General features: G+C 35.6%; 1 protein-coding gene across 1 annotated transcript in view; it reads right to left on the reverse strand.

The window, feature by feature from the left end:
• The window catches only part of LOC150093875 (eukaryotic translation initiation factor 3 subunit F-like), an 82,083-nt gene that overhangs the window by 41,366 nt on the left and 22,590 nt on the right, over positions 1-18,127 (reverse strand). Inside the window, exons 4-5 of the mRNA XM_090412995.1 lie at positions 15,699-15,836; positions 2,376-2,467 (exon numbers count right to left, since the gene is read on the reverse strand). Coding sequence (XP_090269121.1) covers positions 2,376-2,467; positions 15,699-15,836 — 230 coding nt within the window. The remainder of the gene's footprint in view (positions 1-2,375; positions 2,468-15,698; positions 15,837-18,127) is intronic.

The raw sequence follows: 18,127 nt of genomic DNA on the forward strand, positions 1-18,127 counted from the left end.
GTAAAACAATCGCCCAGGAGTTCTGCAGTGCTACTGTCCAGCCAGCACCATGATTGTGCATCGAGAGATAAGAGGAATAGGGTTCCATGGTCGAGCAGCTGCCCATAAACCAAATATTTCTCCCGTGAATGCTAAGAGTCGCCTGCAGTGGTGTAAAGAGCGACACCACTGGAAACGTATGATTTGAAGTGATGAATCACACTTTACCATGCAGCAGTCCAATGGGAGGGTCTGGGTGTGGCAAATGCCTGGAGAATGATTCCTGCAAACCTGTGTAGTGCCAACAGTGAAATTTGGAGGTGGAGGCGTTACAATGCAGGGGTGTTTTTCATGGAATGGACTTGGCCCTCTCATAACACTACACGGAAATCTAAATGCAGAAGGGGTACAAGGACATTTTGACCCCTGTTGAGTACTGTCTACAGTAGAAGATCAATTCGATGATGACTATTGTCTGTATCAGCATGACATTGCTACCTGCCATAAAGTAAGGTTTGTGATGGAATGGTTTGTGGACAATAACATTCCAGAAATGGACTGGCTGGCTCAGAGCCCTGACCTGAATCTCATAGAACACCTTTGGGATGAATTAGAATGTTGACTTCACTCAAGACCCCAACGACCCACATCACAAACTGCTCTGGCTACAGCTCTTCAGGAAGAATGGGCTGCCATTCCTCGAGAGACGTTCCGACACCTGGTAGAAAGTCTCCCCACCAGAGTGAGAGCTGTCATAGAAGCAAAGGGTGGATTCACTCCTTTCCTGTGTTCTGTATTAATGTCCACTACTGGAAAGTGTGTCACAAGGAAAGTCTGATTATAGTTTCGAGTAGGTCTCCAGATACTTTTGATCAGATAGTGTATATAGATTATGATGATTAGTTTCCTATTCATCCATATGGATGTTACGGGCAGCTATGCTACTATACTAGGGAAGTGACTATGAGCAAAGTGGTTTCCCATTGCCTTCCTTGCTGTATATCTATGGCTGTATCCTGTATGTTCACGGGTCCAGTTTGCCTGTTTGTGGAATGAAAAACCTCAGGTTAAACTGGGGGGAAAAAACCAACTGTCCACGCCCAAGACTGGCTGACTTGGCTATGGCTGAGGAAGATCCTTCAGCTCCTCACATCTCCAACAGGAATCGAACTTAAGACACTCCTTCCCCAGACATATGGTTGCGAAGCACACAGCCACTAAGCTAACCGTGCAGACGTATATAGATTATAAAATATATAAAATGCAACTCAATTATGTATACTCATATATGTATGAGAATTAAATAAAAATTAAAATAATAGACCATATAGTACACTAATTATTTTATTAACCCATACACAGTTTGAAAAGTGTGTCAACCTTTTTCTCATATCATTTATAAAATTGTGTGTATGTGTGGAGAAAAAAGTTAGCACATTCAATCTTTAAGCATAGCATTTTTCCAAATATTAATGTTTGTACTCACAAGCTTTAATGCCTATTTAAACAAGCACTGTTTTGGAACATTCCTGTGTTTCTATTTGAATATTATTGGATCAATAAATAACATTATATGGTTTTCTTTTCATTTCATAAACCATAAAAAGGAGCTGTGGACAACTCTCCCCTCCTTGATCACATAATCTTTGTTCCTGTCTAATATCTAATAATATATTATTTTCTTCATGTGTCCATCAGATACTATCATCATCATCATCAAATTCCTGCCATGTATACCCTCAAGGGGTGTACAGGATACGATAGTACTACATGAAAAATTTACATCATTACTAACTTCCTATCTACAATTTTCCTCCAAATTAGTCTGTTACTTGTCAAGACTCCAACATTACCAGATCTTATATTTCTATCGTCTAAGGCACTTTGTACCGTATCAATCCATCTATATCTTGGTCTTCCTCTGGGTCATTTTCCTGCCAACTTGGCAGAGAACACTTGTTTTGCTAATCTATCATCAAATCTCAATATAGCATATTATCATCAGATACTATCATCATATCTCAATATAGCATTACCATTTTCAATAAGTAAAACTGCATGACTGGCATCAGATCAGCCAAATAAAGCAAAGAATAGTTCAGTGGTGAATATATATCTCTTATGCTCTTTGACACATATAAGACTGAAGAAAACTGTCAATAACTTTATTTTTATTAAAAACTTGGCAATTAGATCTGCTCTTTAAAACATTCTTCACTAAAACACCAATGATTATTTACAATTATACATTAATTGCAATTATTATACATTAATTAATTACTAATAGACTTTATGTAAGAAATTACTGGTAAAGTATGTAATAATTTTTGTTTTCTTAATTCATTTATATTAACATTAAGTTGCTTGTGCGAAGGTGAAAATTCAGGCATACTTACATCCAACCATTTCAGGTTCATATCCTACTATTTCTACTTTGCATGGGGAGAACATAGTGCCAGTGTTTCGTGTTGATACCCCAATTAAAGTGCTAGTGGAGAAAAATCAGAATTAAGAAAGGAAGAAAAGTAATGTGTGATAAATTAGATAACTATTAACAATTTCTCACAAACTAAATGATCATTTAGTTTTAAGCAAAATGCAAATGAATTTCATACTGAAAAAAAATAATTTGTAGAAAAGTTTTAAACAGAATCAGTTCAGCAAATTACAGAGGTGAACTATAGGCTCAAATATACAAATATTATTCAAGGAAATATGGAGTTTGAAAATGCAAGAACCTTAAAGATTCAGTGGCAGACTCTAATACCACTGATTGGTTCAGTCAGAGAGGCATATGGATGTCTACAAGGATAAAACTCAATGATGGAGTCAGGAAGTTAAAGAGACAATAATAGAAAAGAAGAAAGCATGCTGAAAGTTATTAACAAGCTTAAATGTGTTCTTCTGAGATTACAGAGGTAAGTGTAAGAAAGCAAAGCAATGTATAAAAGCAGCTACACAGAAGTCACAGGAGACTTTGGTAACAATACAAAAATCAATAAGTTAGTGAATTGTTCTGCAGAACTGTTGAATGAGATTAGGAATGGTGGAAAGAGTAATGTGAAATGAGTAATTACTATGAGTTCAATTATTTGAACATTGATTGGCAGTGGTGAAATCTCATGATGTCCCCAAAGAACGAAGCTAAATTTACTGAAACGTTGTGAAAAGCCTTGTGAAACGTTGTGAGACAAGGCTCAAGCAGCAAGTGACAGAAAGAACTCAAGAAGTGTTAGACCTGATTATGATGTCAGATGGGATTTTCAGTTAAAGACCCAACCGTTCTGCCCCCAGTTAATGAAAGTAATCACACTGTACTGACCTGGGAAGTGGCAAAGTATATGAAAAGGTTACATGCTGAAGTACAAATTAGGAAATTATAAAGTAGCTAAACAAAAGTCATGGGAAGACTGATAAGAACATGGAAGATAAATATTAGGATGGTGGCAATATGTTCTGAAGACTGTTGAAAGACTAGTAATAGAGGAAAGACTACTATGAAATTTCACCCTGCTCAAAACTGAATGATGATCACTTCCTATTTCAAATCCCCTTTATACTTTTGTGTCCTACACCACTGCTATCAGTGGTGTGGGACACAAAATATGGCTATCAGCACAACATATTCAACAAAACTATTGTCTTCTCTTCATGTGAATTTGTGTGCATCTTTATGTTGGAGCATGGTATTAGTAATGACTAATGTCATTACTAATCTATGTCCTGAACAGAAATCAAGCAGGAACTTATCACTGTTATTAGTTTTGCTCTTTTCTTCAAATTTTCCAAATCTGTTCTATATATATTTGTTCAGATCTCTAACAAGGACTAACATTTTCTTTAATGTCAACATCCTTTTCTAATTACTTGAAAAATTTCTCCACTTCTTCCTTAATAGAACCTTTTGTAAGACCATAGGAAGAAATAAGTCTTGCTATCCAATTTTCTGTTTTGATGTTTGTCCACATTACTCTACTTGATGTTACTCACCATTCAAGAAGATTATCTTCATGTTGAGGGGGGGGCCCTCACCCCCTACCAAACACATCCCTCAGGTGGTAGATGAGGGAAGCCCAAGTGGGCAACTCTGAATAATGAATAAGGAGATGCAGACCAAAGGCGCACTTCAGAACCATGGTCAGGAGGAGTGCTGTAGACCACTGTAAATATGCCAGCAAGTAGAAGAAAAAGGCCCCCCAGTCCTGCATGGCTCTGCAATCCCACCAAGGTGGTGGTGAGAAATCTGAAGGAGCAGGGAGTGCAAAGAATCCCACAGAGAAAGGTAGACCACCATCTGGAAATTCGACCTAATTTATTGGTTCTTTCAACACTCAAACTCTATCTTCCGACTCCCATATTGATTTCCTGTTTTGAGAACTGCAAAACGTAAAGTTTGATGTCCTTGTTAGTTGTGAAACCCAAAGAAGCTCTGAATTAACAGCAAAATGAAACAATGGCAACCAAATTTTCTTGGATGATTTAGATAATGCTTTAAGGGCTGGAGGAGTTGGCTTCATCATAAATGAAAAGCTAACTAAAAATATAATTTCTTGCACAATCCATTCTGAATGACTAGGAACACTAAAATTAAAAATAGGAGAATCAGTAACAATAAAAATAGTAGTAGTCTATGCACCTACTTCAACAGCTGACAAAGAAGAATTCTTGTAGATAAGCTTATATGTTGGTAACATGACTATTAAATTATTTCAGAAAATTACAACGTATACTGGAATATTAATTAAAAGAAACTTTAATAAATACTTCCTAAATTTCGGCAATGTCACATCAGCATCTTCATGGGAACATAAAACTATGACACATACATGCAGGCACTACCAAAAAGCAAATGAGGCAGAAAAGAGAAAACTAACATTGTTCCTAGAGTCCTAAAGGTGCCCCCATAGCAGGCTATATTGGGTTATCTTGGTTGGGCTGAATTTCTCATGATGCAAGCTTCCCAAATTTGGGGCAGCCTCATGCACCCAAATTTGTTGAGATTTGGAAAGTTTTTTTAGAGCTGAGGCTGATTCCATGAACAATCTTTCATATTTAAACTTGCTGGTAGTAAAGTGGCTTTCTTCCAGAATATTCTGTGGTGGGTATCCAGAACATGGTCTGCAAGCCCAGAGTGGCTATATTGGTGAAACCAGATGTGTTCAGATATCCTGACATTCACTGTCCTGCCTGTTTGGCCAAAGTAGGAGTTTACAGCTGCAAGGGACCTTGCATACTCCAGACAGGTCTAGGAGAAGTGGCGGGTCTTTGGTAGAGTAGATAAGGGATGCTAATTTCTTATATTTGGTTAACTTTTCAGAGATGGTGCGGATATAGGGAATGGTGATGGATTTAGTGTAATCTTTGTTATGAACGTGTGTGTGTGTGTGTGTGTGTGTGTGTGTGTGTGTGTGTGTGTGTGTGTGTGTGTGTGTGTGTGTGTGTGTGAGTGTGTGTGTGTGAGTGTGTGTGTGTGTGTGTGTGTGTGTGAGTGTGAGGGGTTAACTGGTTTTAATATTTTTGGGAGTTGTAGCCATTGGCTAAGAATGTGTTAAGGATGTGGTTTTAGTGGTTAAGGCGCTGTCATCTGAACAGAATAATTTTGCCCAGTTATATAGGATTTTTATAACCCCATATTCTTGTTGTGGGGGGAGGGGAGGGGGGGGAATTGCTGGTGAATGTATCTGCCTGTACAGGTTTTCTGTAAACAGAGAAAGCCAAGGTTCCATCAGGCTGGCGAGTAATTAAAGTGTCTAGGAAAGGGAGACTGTTGTTTTCTTCTTTTTTCAAGGTGAACTGGATTCTGGGGTGTTTGTTGTTTAAGTGTGTTAGGAAGTAGTGGAGTGTATCTGAGCCATGTGGCCAAATAGCGAACACATCATAGCTATGTAGCCAAACAGTGGTTTTTGTGGGACTGAGTTTAAGGCTTTCTCTCCAAAAATCCCCATAAAGAAGTTGGCCAGGTGTGGGGAAAGTAGTGAACCCATGGCTGTCCCCTCTATCTGTTTGTAGAATTTTCCTTGACAAACGAAAGAGCCCGAGTTCATTGTGAACTGAAATAGGGCTGAGATATCAGGAGGAAATTTGGTTTTGATGAACTCTAAGGTTTCCTTGAGTTCATCATCTCCTCCCTATTCACATTTGTGAATAGGGAGGAGATGTCAAAACTGACCATTAGGTCAGTGTGTTGGAGTGAGAAGTTTTTCTATACTGGTTTTGAAGTGGTCAGAGTTTTTTTACGTGTGATGGTGTGTTGCCAGTATAGCGTGTGAGCGCTTTGGCTAAATGTTTGGCTAATTTGTATGTAGGGGAGTCAATGCAATCCACTATGGGACGTAATGGCACATTTTGTTTAAGGAGCCTTTTAAGTGTTCTAATTTGGGAACTGGTGGGATCATATTCAATAGGGTAGGTAGCCCGATCTAACAATAAAGCATTAAGCTTACCTGTATAGTCAGTCAATGAAAATAGCTGAAAGAACAGGCTGGTTTCAAAAAAAGGCTTTGACAATAGATCACATTCAAACTACTACTCAACTAACAGAAAGATGCAGAGAATACCAGATTCCAGTTTGTCTTCTTTTTATCATCATCATCAAATTCCTGACATATACCCTCAAGGAGTACAGGATATGATAGTACTACATGAAAAATTTATGTCATTACTAACTTCCTATCTACAATTTTCCTCCAAATCAGTCTGTTACTTGTCAAGACTACAACATTATCAGATCTTATATTTCTATCGTCTAAGGCACTTTGTACCATATCAATCCACCTATATCTTAGTCTTCCTCTGGATCGTTTTGCTGCCAACCTGGCAGAGAACACTTGTTTTGTTAATCTTTCTTCGCCCATTTTGATTAAGTGACATTACAACCTGAGATTAGCTCTGCTAACACATTCCTGGATGCTGACAATGTCAAGTTCTTTCCTAATATCCTCGTTTTTAATGATATTGCCATTGATGTCAACTGTTCACGTCTCTAATCTCAGGATTCTCATATCTGCAGTCTCTAGTCTTTGGTCAAGTGTTTTACTTTTGACCCATCAGATCCATAAGTTAAAATTGGTTTGAACACTGTCTTGTATACAGTTAATTTAGTGTTCTGACTAATTTCTCTCTTATTCCATATGAACTTATTCAATTGACTTCCTATCATTCCAGCTTTCTTGATTCTGTTGTCTATTTCCATATTTAATTTCCTATCTGCACTAAAAATCGTGCCTAAGTAGCCGAAATGTTTTACTTGTTCCACAGGTTCTCCGTTCACAATGCAGTTGACATTTTCAATGATTCTGCCTATTTTCATTGTCTTTGTCTTTTTATTGCTGACCTTCATACCATATCTATTACAACAGTTATTCGATTTAGTAAGGTAATCTTGCAGACTTGTAGCAGATTTATTTAGAAGTATAACATCATCTGCATAAAGCAAAGAGCTGACATTAACATCTCCAATTTTTTTATCATGTTTAGTACCACTTTCTTTCATAATATGATCTATATAGATAATGAATAATAGAGGGGATAATAATGTACATCCTTGTCTCATACGAGATTTAACATTAAACCATCTTCCTGTACTTCCTTCAATTCTAACTGCTGACTTACAACTCATATAAAGACTAAGTATTGCTTGAAATAATGTCTCATTGACACCATATAACTGTAGCGTATTGAATAGCTTCTCTCTTGGAACCTTGTCATATGCCTTTTCCAGATCGACAAAACTTAAATACAGATCTTTTATATTCCCATGCTTTCTCAACTATTTGTCGTAAAGTGAAGATCTGATCCTGACAGGTTCTATTTGGCCTGAATCCAGCTTGTTCTTCACCAAGCTTTTCTTCCATAATTCTTCTCAACCGTTTCTTAAGTATACTTGCATAGATCTTGCCAGGAACACTCAGTAGGGAAATACCTCTGTAATTCTCACATTCATTTTTTTTCTCTCCCTTTTTATATATGGGTACTATTAGAGCTCTACTCCAATCATCGTTAATTCGTCCCTCTGTCCAGGCTTTCTGAACCATGCAGGGCAGCCACTGTAAGACTTTTATACCACCATACTTCAGCATTTCTAGTCGAATATCATCTACTCCTGCTGCCTTTCCACATTTCAAGCCTTTGATGGCTTTTTCTACTTCAAGTATGGATATGTATTCCTGACTGTATGCCTGGTGAGTGTTTTTTACCACTGTGCTATCCCTGCTTGTTTCATTTAGCAATTTTTCAAAGTAATTACTCCATACTTCAAGGATACCTTTTTTCTCCTGTTTTCATGTCACCTATATCATCTCTAACTCCTTTTACAGCACTCTTTCCTCCATTCCTGAGCTTCTTCAACAACTTCCAGAATATCTTACCACCATCTTGATATTTATTTTCTATGTTCTTGCCAAAGTCCTCCCATGACTTTTGTTTAGCTAGTTTTACACAGTGTTTCGCTTTCTTACATTTGTCTCTGTATTCTCTAAGAGCAAAAGCTGACTTACTTGCCAGGAACTTTTGATATGCTGTCTTCTTTTCCTTCACTGCCTCTTTAGCTTGTTGTGTCCACCATGGAGTTCTGATTTTTCTATCCTTGCAGACAACCTCACCACATGCCTCTCTGGCTGAATCAATCAGGGTTTTCTTCAAGGCTTGCCACTGAATCTCCAAGGTTTGGTTCCTGTTCTCAAACTCTTTCATTTTTTCTTCAATAATCTTTGTGTATTTTAGTCTACAGTTCACATTGAGAGCTGCTCAACTTTTATTCGCTTTAAAACTTTCTTATATGTTATTCTTTTCAATATGAAATTCAATTTAATCCTGCTCAAGACTAAATAGTGATCGCTTCCAATTTCAAATCCTCTGTACACTCTGGTGTCCTGCACCAGGGAGAAAACATTACTATCAACCATAACATAGTCAATGAGACTTTTCTTATTACTTGCCTCTTCTCTCCATGTGAATTTGTGCACATTTTTATATTGGAACATGGTGTTAGTAACAACCAGTCCATGTCCTGAGCAGAAATCCAACAGGTATTTGCATTATTAGCTTTGCTCTTTTCTCCAAATTTTCACAAAATATTTTTGTATGTCTGACAATCATTTCCTACTCTGCTATTTAGATCCCCAACAAGGACCAACCTTTCCTTTTTCGTTGTGTCAGTTGCTTTCTCTAAAGCCTCAAAATATTCCTCCACTTCTACTTTAGTAGAACGTTCCGTGGGACCATAGGCACAAATAAGTCTCATTGTCCATTTCCCCATTCTCATATTTGCCCACATTACTCTACTTGAGACTGCCTGCCATTCAAGAAGATTAGTCTGGTATTTTGTGTTGAATACTATATCTACTCCTTTTCCTTGATTGTCATTGCCTGAATATAACATTTTGTATTTATTGCTCAGAAAGATCTCACCAGTTTTGGTCTTTTTTGTTTCAGTCACCCCTATTATGTCGATCTGGTACTTAACTAATTCTTCAGCTAGCTCCATTTCCTTGCCATTCAGGCTTCTTAGGTTGATAGTACCGAACTTTAACTCTGGTGATGTTGAGTTGGGGTGTGCTTTCAGATTTGTTCCAGTTCTAGCTGACTTTTCATTGTTCACCCTGGTTCCTTGGCGAAAACAATTGGGGCCTTGTTTAACTGGGTGACGCCCCAGCCGGCATGAAATTTTGTCATGTTGTACCATCATTTTCTATATTGGTTTAAGCCAATAAGAATACAATTTGGTCGGCTAAATTCCAAATTGCCAGCCCATCCTCGTTCGTTCAGTATCCAGGTAGATACTCAACAGGGTGCACCACAAGGTGAGGATTGGACATTAGGTCAGACGCCCTGGTCTTCTTTTTATAGATTTTAAGAAGGCATTTAATGGTGTTGGACAGAATGTAGTATTCCATGCTTTAATAGAAGGAGTAGAAATAACATACATCCAGCTCATAAAAGATATCTACAAAGAAGGCACAACAAATATCAAGCACTCTTTTCAATCATCCAGTTAAAATTAACCTAGTAGTAAGTAGTAGAGGAGTACGTCAAGGTGATGTCTTATCACCTAATCTCTTCATATCTACTCTGGACAGCATCATTCGAAAAACTGACATGAAAGATGGAATAAATATTGATGGTGAAATGTTAAATATCCTATAATAATAACGATGATGTGGTATTAATACCTCAATTCCCCAAACTCTTAGAATCAATGCTGAAAGACATAAGCCAAAACTGCCAAAAAAATTGGATTGGAAATACAGCTATACAAACAAGATGGATGAAAAGTGAATACTGTAAAGATTATACAATCACTCCAGAATCCCACACCACTGAAAGTTAAAAATTACATCTACCATAAAAATGAATAACGACATATCAAATGAAATAGCAAGGTGAAAAAAAGCCGCAATAGCCTTCAACAAAATAAAATCAACTATCACCAACCAAAACACAGAGATAGAAATAAGAGCCCATCTTTTCAATAGTCACATCCTACCAGCATTAACTTATGGCAGTGAAACATGGAACTTTAAAAGAAGAATGAACTTAATAACTCAATGTGCAATATAAATAAAATAGACCATTAAGACACACAGAAATCAGGAAGAAGTCTGGACTCAAAAGATGTAATAAAAGCAATCTACAACAGCAAAAGTAGATGGGCAGGACTACTCGCCAGAATGAGAGACAACAGATGGACAGTCAGAGTAACAAATTGGTATCCGAGAGATACCAAAAGGAAATCTGGAAAACCAGTCTTAAGGTGGAAAGATCCAATGATTAAGAAAGTTTGAAGAAAGGCACAAGATAGGAATAGCTGGACTCTTTATGACCTGCAGTCATGGAGAAACCTGACTGAAATCACAGGTCCATCAAGGTAATTTCATGTTTAATGCTGAATACTAAAGCTATTTGTTCCTTTCTCTGATTATTATTGCCTGAATATAACATCTTGTGGATGTTATATCACTTTGGTGAGAAGCTCCAGTTAGTTCTCCATGTTCCTTAAAAGGTCAGAAAACTGGAGGAGGTCTCCAGTCATCATCTCCTTTTCCTCAAATACTCTAAGTATACTTGGGAGGGGAGGAACCAGTCTACAGATAACAATGTACTGCACGCCCACAGATACGAGACCTTTCAACACCTCCTGCGCATGTCAGAAGAAGGAGAATCCATTCCGATATTAGGATAATCAATGGGTTTCGTGGGATGAATGTTTATTACTATACGTCGAAAAATTGGCTTTTCTTTTATGAAAATACTAGTTCTTAAAGTGGCAACTATTTTGCTTATACCACAGTTGCAAAAATATAAAACACGTGATTTCACGTGTTGGTGACCAATTCTATGAACTATGGGCATACCATAAGTGATGTAGATTACAGGAATTCTAGTCCAATTTCAGTATCTCAGGCTTTCAATGTCTATACTCAATGAGTTTCTCATAATTGATTAATACAGATCATATTCCTAAAAAACGAGTAAAACAATGCAAAACATGAAAATATTTACAAGGCAAACAAAACCACCTTACAAAGCAATATTACCATGTGTATATTAATACATCTGCAGTCGTGTCTATGGTTAATCTGGCCTTGCTGACCATGCTTTGGAAACAGCTCACAGAATGAAATCGGAAAAAGACCATCATGCTTCATCACAGTAAACTCAGAAGAAGAGACTATTTTTAGAATCTGCTGCTGCTCTTAAAAATCAGCCTAATTTAAATAAATACGGTTGCATAAAACTTCTGAAAATATGGGAAACACTACTATGATATCCCAGTTTACATCTATGCCACCAACAGGTGTTCATAGAGGGGGGGGGGATCTCACCAGTTAGGACTAGTCTTTCTTTCTTTCACTTGTTTCAGTTAGTTTTGTGCTGCCTGTGTGCGTGTTACATCTCATTTTGTACTCCCTGATGATGTCTCTGTAACAGAAATGAAATATTGGAAGCATTAAATACTACTTTTAATCATTTCCTGGTGCTGTTTCACTCCATTAAACTTTTATCATGAATAATATTACCACTCTGTATAAGGTTCAACTGAACTTAGACAGTAATTCAAATGTAAGACAAGGTCGTACACTCCTTTGTTTATAACTTACATGAATCATACTGTTCAGGAAAGTAAAATCTGTAATATTACACTTACTTTGTTATTTTATGCAGATGATGTTATTCTCTTAAATAAATCTTGTACAAGCCTTTGAGTCTTTATCCAAATTAAATAACTGCTACAACAAATTTAGTATGAAAACCAGCATTAAGAAAAAGAAAACTTCAACTGCATTCCCAATAATGAACCTTCAGACCAAGATTCGAGTTTATCTGATACAATTTTAAATGAAGACAAGTACAGAGACAGATGATAAAATAGGCAAGGTTGGTATGGTGACCAGCTGGTTTAATACAGTTGATGACAGAAACCCCCTAGTGACTATAGTTTTTTTATAACACATAGTTTGCTATAGTGAATTTAGAGTCAAAATACTGACTCCCGCACACCATTCCCTTGAAATAAAAGAAATCATAGTAAATAACAAAACAAATTATCACAAAAAAGGAAACTGCCAGAAACAGAACATAAGAAATGATGAGAAATACAAAAAAAACATCATGGGGAAACAGAACAAAGGAAATCACAAGAAAGAAATAACACAAAGGAAAGTGCAGGAAACAAAACACAGAAAATAGAGGAAAATTATTAAAAAAAAAAAAAAAGTAATAGAACAAAATAAATCACCAGACAGAACAAAGGAAAGAGTAGGAAATACAGGAAAATAAAAATTTCAAGAAATAGAAAAATCACAGAAATCAGAACACAGGAAATGGAGGGAAATCATACACTGACAATAAAACACAAAGGATTGGCAGGAACTATACATAAAGCACATAAAATTACAACATAATAAAGTACAAATGGGAGATGAAGGAAACATCTAGAAGAGTAGGAAATTATAAAAAGGAAAATCAATTAATGTTTTAAATACTGAAATGTTATATTACCTTAAATTAATGTTACTTATCTAACAATCTTCATAAAAATTAAATATGTGCAGTCTGTATCTAAATATTTGTCTTTGTGTTTTGTCAATAAACTTGATGACAATCAATGTACGATTTCCCGCCATTTCCTTTTTCTCCTGATTATGACATCATTTGCTAGGCAAATTTAGTTCATTATTATTATTATGGTTTTTCAGCTTTTAATGTTTGCAATAGTGAGCTTAAAATAGCAGTTTTATGGGAACTTGGGCCAGGACTTTTCTGTACTTCATTATAGTATATAATTTTGCTATAGTATTTGGGATAGTGCAAGTTTACTGTCATTATATCGAACAAAACTTAAGTCAAAACACCAAACCATCAATGTGTGAAACAATGTTCAAACGCCAGCAAAGGTTGGTTGACTGGTAGAACCTCTGCTACTAATTGCTCATGCAAAAAGTTAAGCGAGTTTGAGCGTGGTTAGTAGGGTTAGTAGTTGGAAGGAGATCAATCGTTCGATGCTGTTGGCACATTCTCCCTCGATGAGTCTTTGGACTCCCTGGAGGTATATAATAATAATAATAAAATATAAAAATTAATTAAGAAAATTATATGGATAAACAGGTGACTTCAAAGGCAGAAGAACTATTACTGAAAATCAAGATATTAGAAAGGAACAACTGGAATGATTAACATTCAAAAATGCATAAGCAGAGCTCATTTGTAAAACAACAGGTGCTGGTACTCATTCTTTAAATTAAAATAATATGAAAAAAAAAAAATTATTTACTGATATAGTGTGATAATGTTTCTGGATCTAGAACAGGAAATTAAGTATATATCACACAGTTTATTAAGCATAAATGAAATGATCAAGTATATAAAAATTAAGTAAAATATATACAATAATTTTTAATAAACATTTTATAAATGTGAATATAAAAGAAAAGATTTATGTAGCAAGTATCTTAACATTAGATGTAAAAATATAAATTTCTAACATGCTGCATCTGTATGCCATGCATCACCATTAATAAAGCTATAGGCTTTATTAACAGTGATAAAAAGCACTGATCACTGGTATAAAAATAAGAGATAAGACTGACAAAAAAAGTGTATGAAGAAAAAAAAAATGGAAGGAAAAAAAAACTAAAGTGCATTATAAGACAGAATGTAATGATCATACTGGAAACATAAATAACAATTTGGAAAACTCTTGGTAAAAAATTAGTAATGAGTCCTTTATTATAGTGAACTATCACAGTTACTAACTATTATAATAACGGAATTAACTCACGACAATTATTCTTTATTCGTAGAATTTTCACCTGAGTATCACAGGCATCATCAGTACAGGTACAAGGCTAATTAAACAATAACTGTTATATTCACGAAGCGACACCTAAGTAACCAAGGTTAAATTTCCTAAATTTATTTAATTATTCAATTATAATAAAAAATAATAATTTATATATATGTGTGTGTGTGTGTGTGTGTACAATTATATGTTAGGAAAGATTTGCTGCTTTATACAGTACTATCTCCCACAAGGTGGAAAGTGTTAACCATCGGATCTGTTTAGGTTAGGGGAGTGAAGTAATGTTTCACATGTTTTTTTGTATAGCCGTTCCATTAGGAACCGACTTTTGTCTTGTTCCACTTAACTCTATGTCTGGCGTTGATGGCATGTTCTGCAATTCCAGACTGTTCGGGTTCAAGGTACTGGATATACGACTGGTGTTCTTCTAACTCTTTTGTTCTTCAGAAGAACTTTTACAAAAAGAATTACAGTATATTAATTCCTCCTTCATATCCAATGGCTATAAGAAGTCCTTCATAAAAAGAGCTTTAAGTAGTTGTGCTCCAACATCCTCTTCAAGTACAGAAGAACCTATATACCTATCCCCTATGTACAAGGAGTTAGAACGCATAGCTAAGGTGGTAAAACCACTAAATATCTGTGTGGCTTTTCGACCTGTCAGAAAAATCTCCACTTTCCTAATGTCTCCAAAGGACAAGCTCCCACATCTCAGCTATCTGGGTGTCTACCAGATTCCCTGCTCGTGTGGATTATCATATTTTGGACAAACAGGAAGATCTGCTCAGGTCCGGTTAGAAGAACACCAGTCGTACATCCAGTACCTTGAACCCGAACAGCCTGGAATTGCAGAACATGCCATCAACACCAGACATAGAGTTAAGTGGAACAAGACAAAAGTCAGTTCCTAATGGAACAGCTATACAAAGAAACATGTGAAACATTACTTCACTCCCCTAACCTAAACAGATCCGATGGTTTACGTCTTTCTCCCTTGTGGGAGATAGTACTGTATAAAGCAGCAAATCTTTCCTAACATATAATTGTACACACACACACACACATTTAAAAAAAAATATATATATATATATTTATTTATTTATTTATGATAATTGAATAATTAAATAACTAAATTAAATTTAAATAATTAAAATAAAAATAAATAAATAATAATAATAATTAAATAAATTTAGGAAATTTAACCTTAGCTACTAGGTGGTGCTTTGCGCATATAACAGTTATTGTTTAATTAGCCTTGTACCTGTACTGATGATGCCTGTAATACTCAGGTGAAAATTCTACGAATAAAGAATAATTGATGCGAGATAATTCCGTTATTATAATAGTTAGTAATATGTCTACTCACGGTATTTCCTTACTGGAACTATCACAGATAAAACTTTACAAAAGCAAACATTACCTGGTATATGCCTTAAATGAAATACATCCTTCTGAAAGTGTTGTATCTACAGTGACATGAATTGGATTATTAGCTTCCCGGCAATAGTAGTCATGGATCAATACAGAATGCTCTGTCACTTCACTTCCTGTGGCATACCTAATTCATGAAAAAAAATAAATAAATAAAAAAAAAAATAAAATAAAATAAAAAAATGTATGTGCACGTGCATCTTTATATTTAATTTTTATGAAAATAAACATACTATGTATTATAATCATATGCAGTCAATGGTTTTTGGATATTTTTTAATCTTAAGGGAATCCCACTATTAGAAAAGGAAATTAGCCAATAGGTACTGTTGGTTAAGGGCTATATAAATCCAACTACCTTCATCAAAGAACTAATCCAACTATCTTCATCAAAGAACCACAGTCCCTTGCTTAACTTTTTTATATATATGAAGAGAACCTAAGAAAGCATCAAAAACCCTTTTACATATGTTATGCTCCATGTTCACAATTCGATCACAAAATACACAAAGATTATTGAAGAAAAAATGAAAGAGTTTGAGAACAGAAACCAAACCTTGGCGATTCAGTGGCAAACCTTGAAGAAAACCCTGATTGATTCAGCCAGAGAGGTATGTGGTGAGGTTGTCTGCAAGGATAGAAAAATCAGAACTCCATGGTGGACACAGGAAGTTAAAGAGGCAGTGAAGTAAAAGAAGAAAGCATATCAAAAGTTCCTGGCAAATAAATCAGCTTGTGCTCTTAGAGAATACAGAGACAAATGTAAGAAAGCTAAACATTTGTAAAACTAGCTAAACAAGTCATGGGAGGGCTTTGGCAAGAACACAGAAAATAAATATCAAGAAGGTGGCGAAATATTCTGGAGGATGTTGAAGAAGCTTAAAAATGGAGGAAAGAGTGCTGTAAAAGAAGTTAGAGATGATAAAGGTGACATGAAAATGGGAGAAAAAGATATCCATGAAGTATGGAGTAATTACTTTGAAAAATTGCTAAATGAAACAAGCAGTGATAGTGCAGTGGTAAAAAACACTCAACAGACATTCAGTCAGGAATACATATCCATACTTGAAGTAGAAAAAGCCATCAAAGGCTTGAAATGTGGAAAGGCAGCAGGAGTAGATGATATTTGACTAGAAATGCTGGAGTATAGCGATATAAAAGTCTTACAGTGGCTGCACTGCATAGTTCAGAAGGCCTGGACAGAGGGACAAATTCCCGATGATTGGAGTAGAGCTCTCATAGTACCCATATATAAGAAGAGGAAATAAAACTGAATGTGAGAATTACAGAGGTATTTCCAAACTGAATCTTCCTGGTAAGATTTATGCCAGTATACTTGAGAAACAGTTGAGAAGAATTGTGAAAGAAAAGCTTGGTGAAGAACAAGCTGGATTCAGGCCAAATAGAGGCTCTCAGGATCAGATCTTCACTTTACGACAAAAGTGGAGAAATCATGGGAATATAACAAAGATCTATATTTAAGTTTTGTCGATCTGGAAAAGGCATATGACAAGGTGCCAAGAGAGAAGCTATTCAATACACTACGGTTATATGGTGTCAATAGGGCATTATATCAAGTAATACTTATGTTGGATTCTGAATGAAGAGAAATTAAAATTATTAATACTCCCTTCAGAATCCAACATAATCCACCATATCAAAGACTACATTTGTAGATGTTATTTAATGTAAATCTCTTGTTATAAACTAATATTCATATAATTAACTTTGAGTTTTTTTATTTAATTATTTAATCTAGGATATGTATTAAATAATGGAAAGAACTCTGTATAAAAATGACGTTCAGATTATTTTATTTATTCCTATATTAATAGTAAAAGAATTTGTGTTCATCATAATTAATTGTATATTATTTGAATTGAAAAATATCTTTTTATTTTATTTCTGTATGTAAAGATAAAATGTTATGTAATGCTTATGCACTGCTCTAATTGTTGTCATGGAGTTAAAAGTGGAAAGCGCGAGCATGGTAGTGCATGAGTTATGAACATGTGATGGAATTGATATAAGCTAGACGGTGAGAAGAAGTTTTGGCAGGAAAAAGGAATGAAAGTATATAAATGGAAAGTGAGAGAAAACAAGAGTCGTTGTCAGAGTCAGTAGTCAGCACTAGAACTGCAGAACTAGGGACTGAGTACAGTTGGTGCACTCAGCACAGTAACTGCACTCAGAACAGTGCAATAGAGATGAGGAAATAATTTGTTAGCAGCACGGAGTTAAGTAAAAGGCTGTAGTGATAGGAATTAAGTGCAGTAACTAGATTACGATGGATAGGGATGTAAATCGACAACTCAGAATATTGATATGGAATTCTGAAGTTAATGTTGAATTCCAGAGCATTCAAGGAAGATTAGTGGAAAGCTGATTCTATTGCAAAGTAGTATATGAGGAATAAGT

The sequence above is a fragment of the Typopeltis vanoorti genome, chromosome 23 (genome assembly GCF_054136105.1).
Source record: "Typopeltis vanoorti isolate ZY-2024b chromosome 23, IOZ_Tvanoo_1.0, whole genome shotgun sequence".
In the NCBI taxonomy this organism is placed as follows: Eukaryota; Metazoa; Arthropoda; class Arachnida; order Uropygi; family Thelyphonidae; genus Typopeltis; species Typopeltis vanoorti.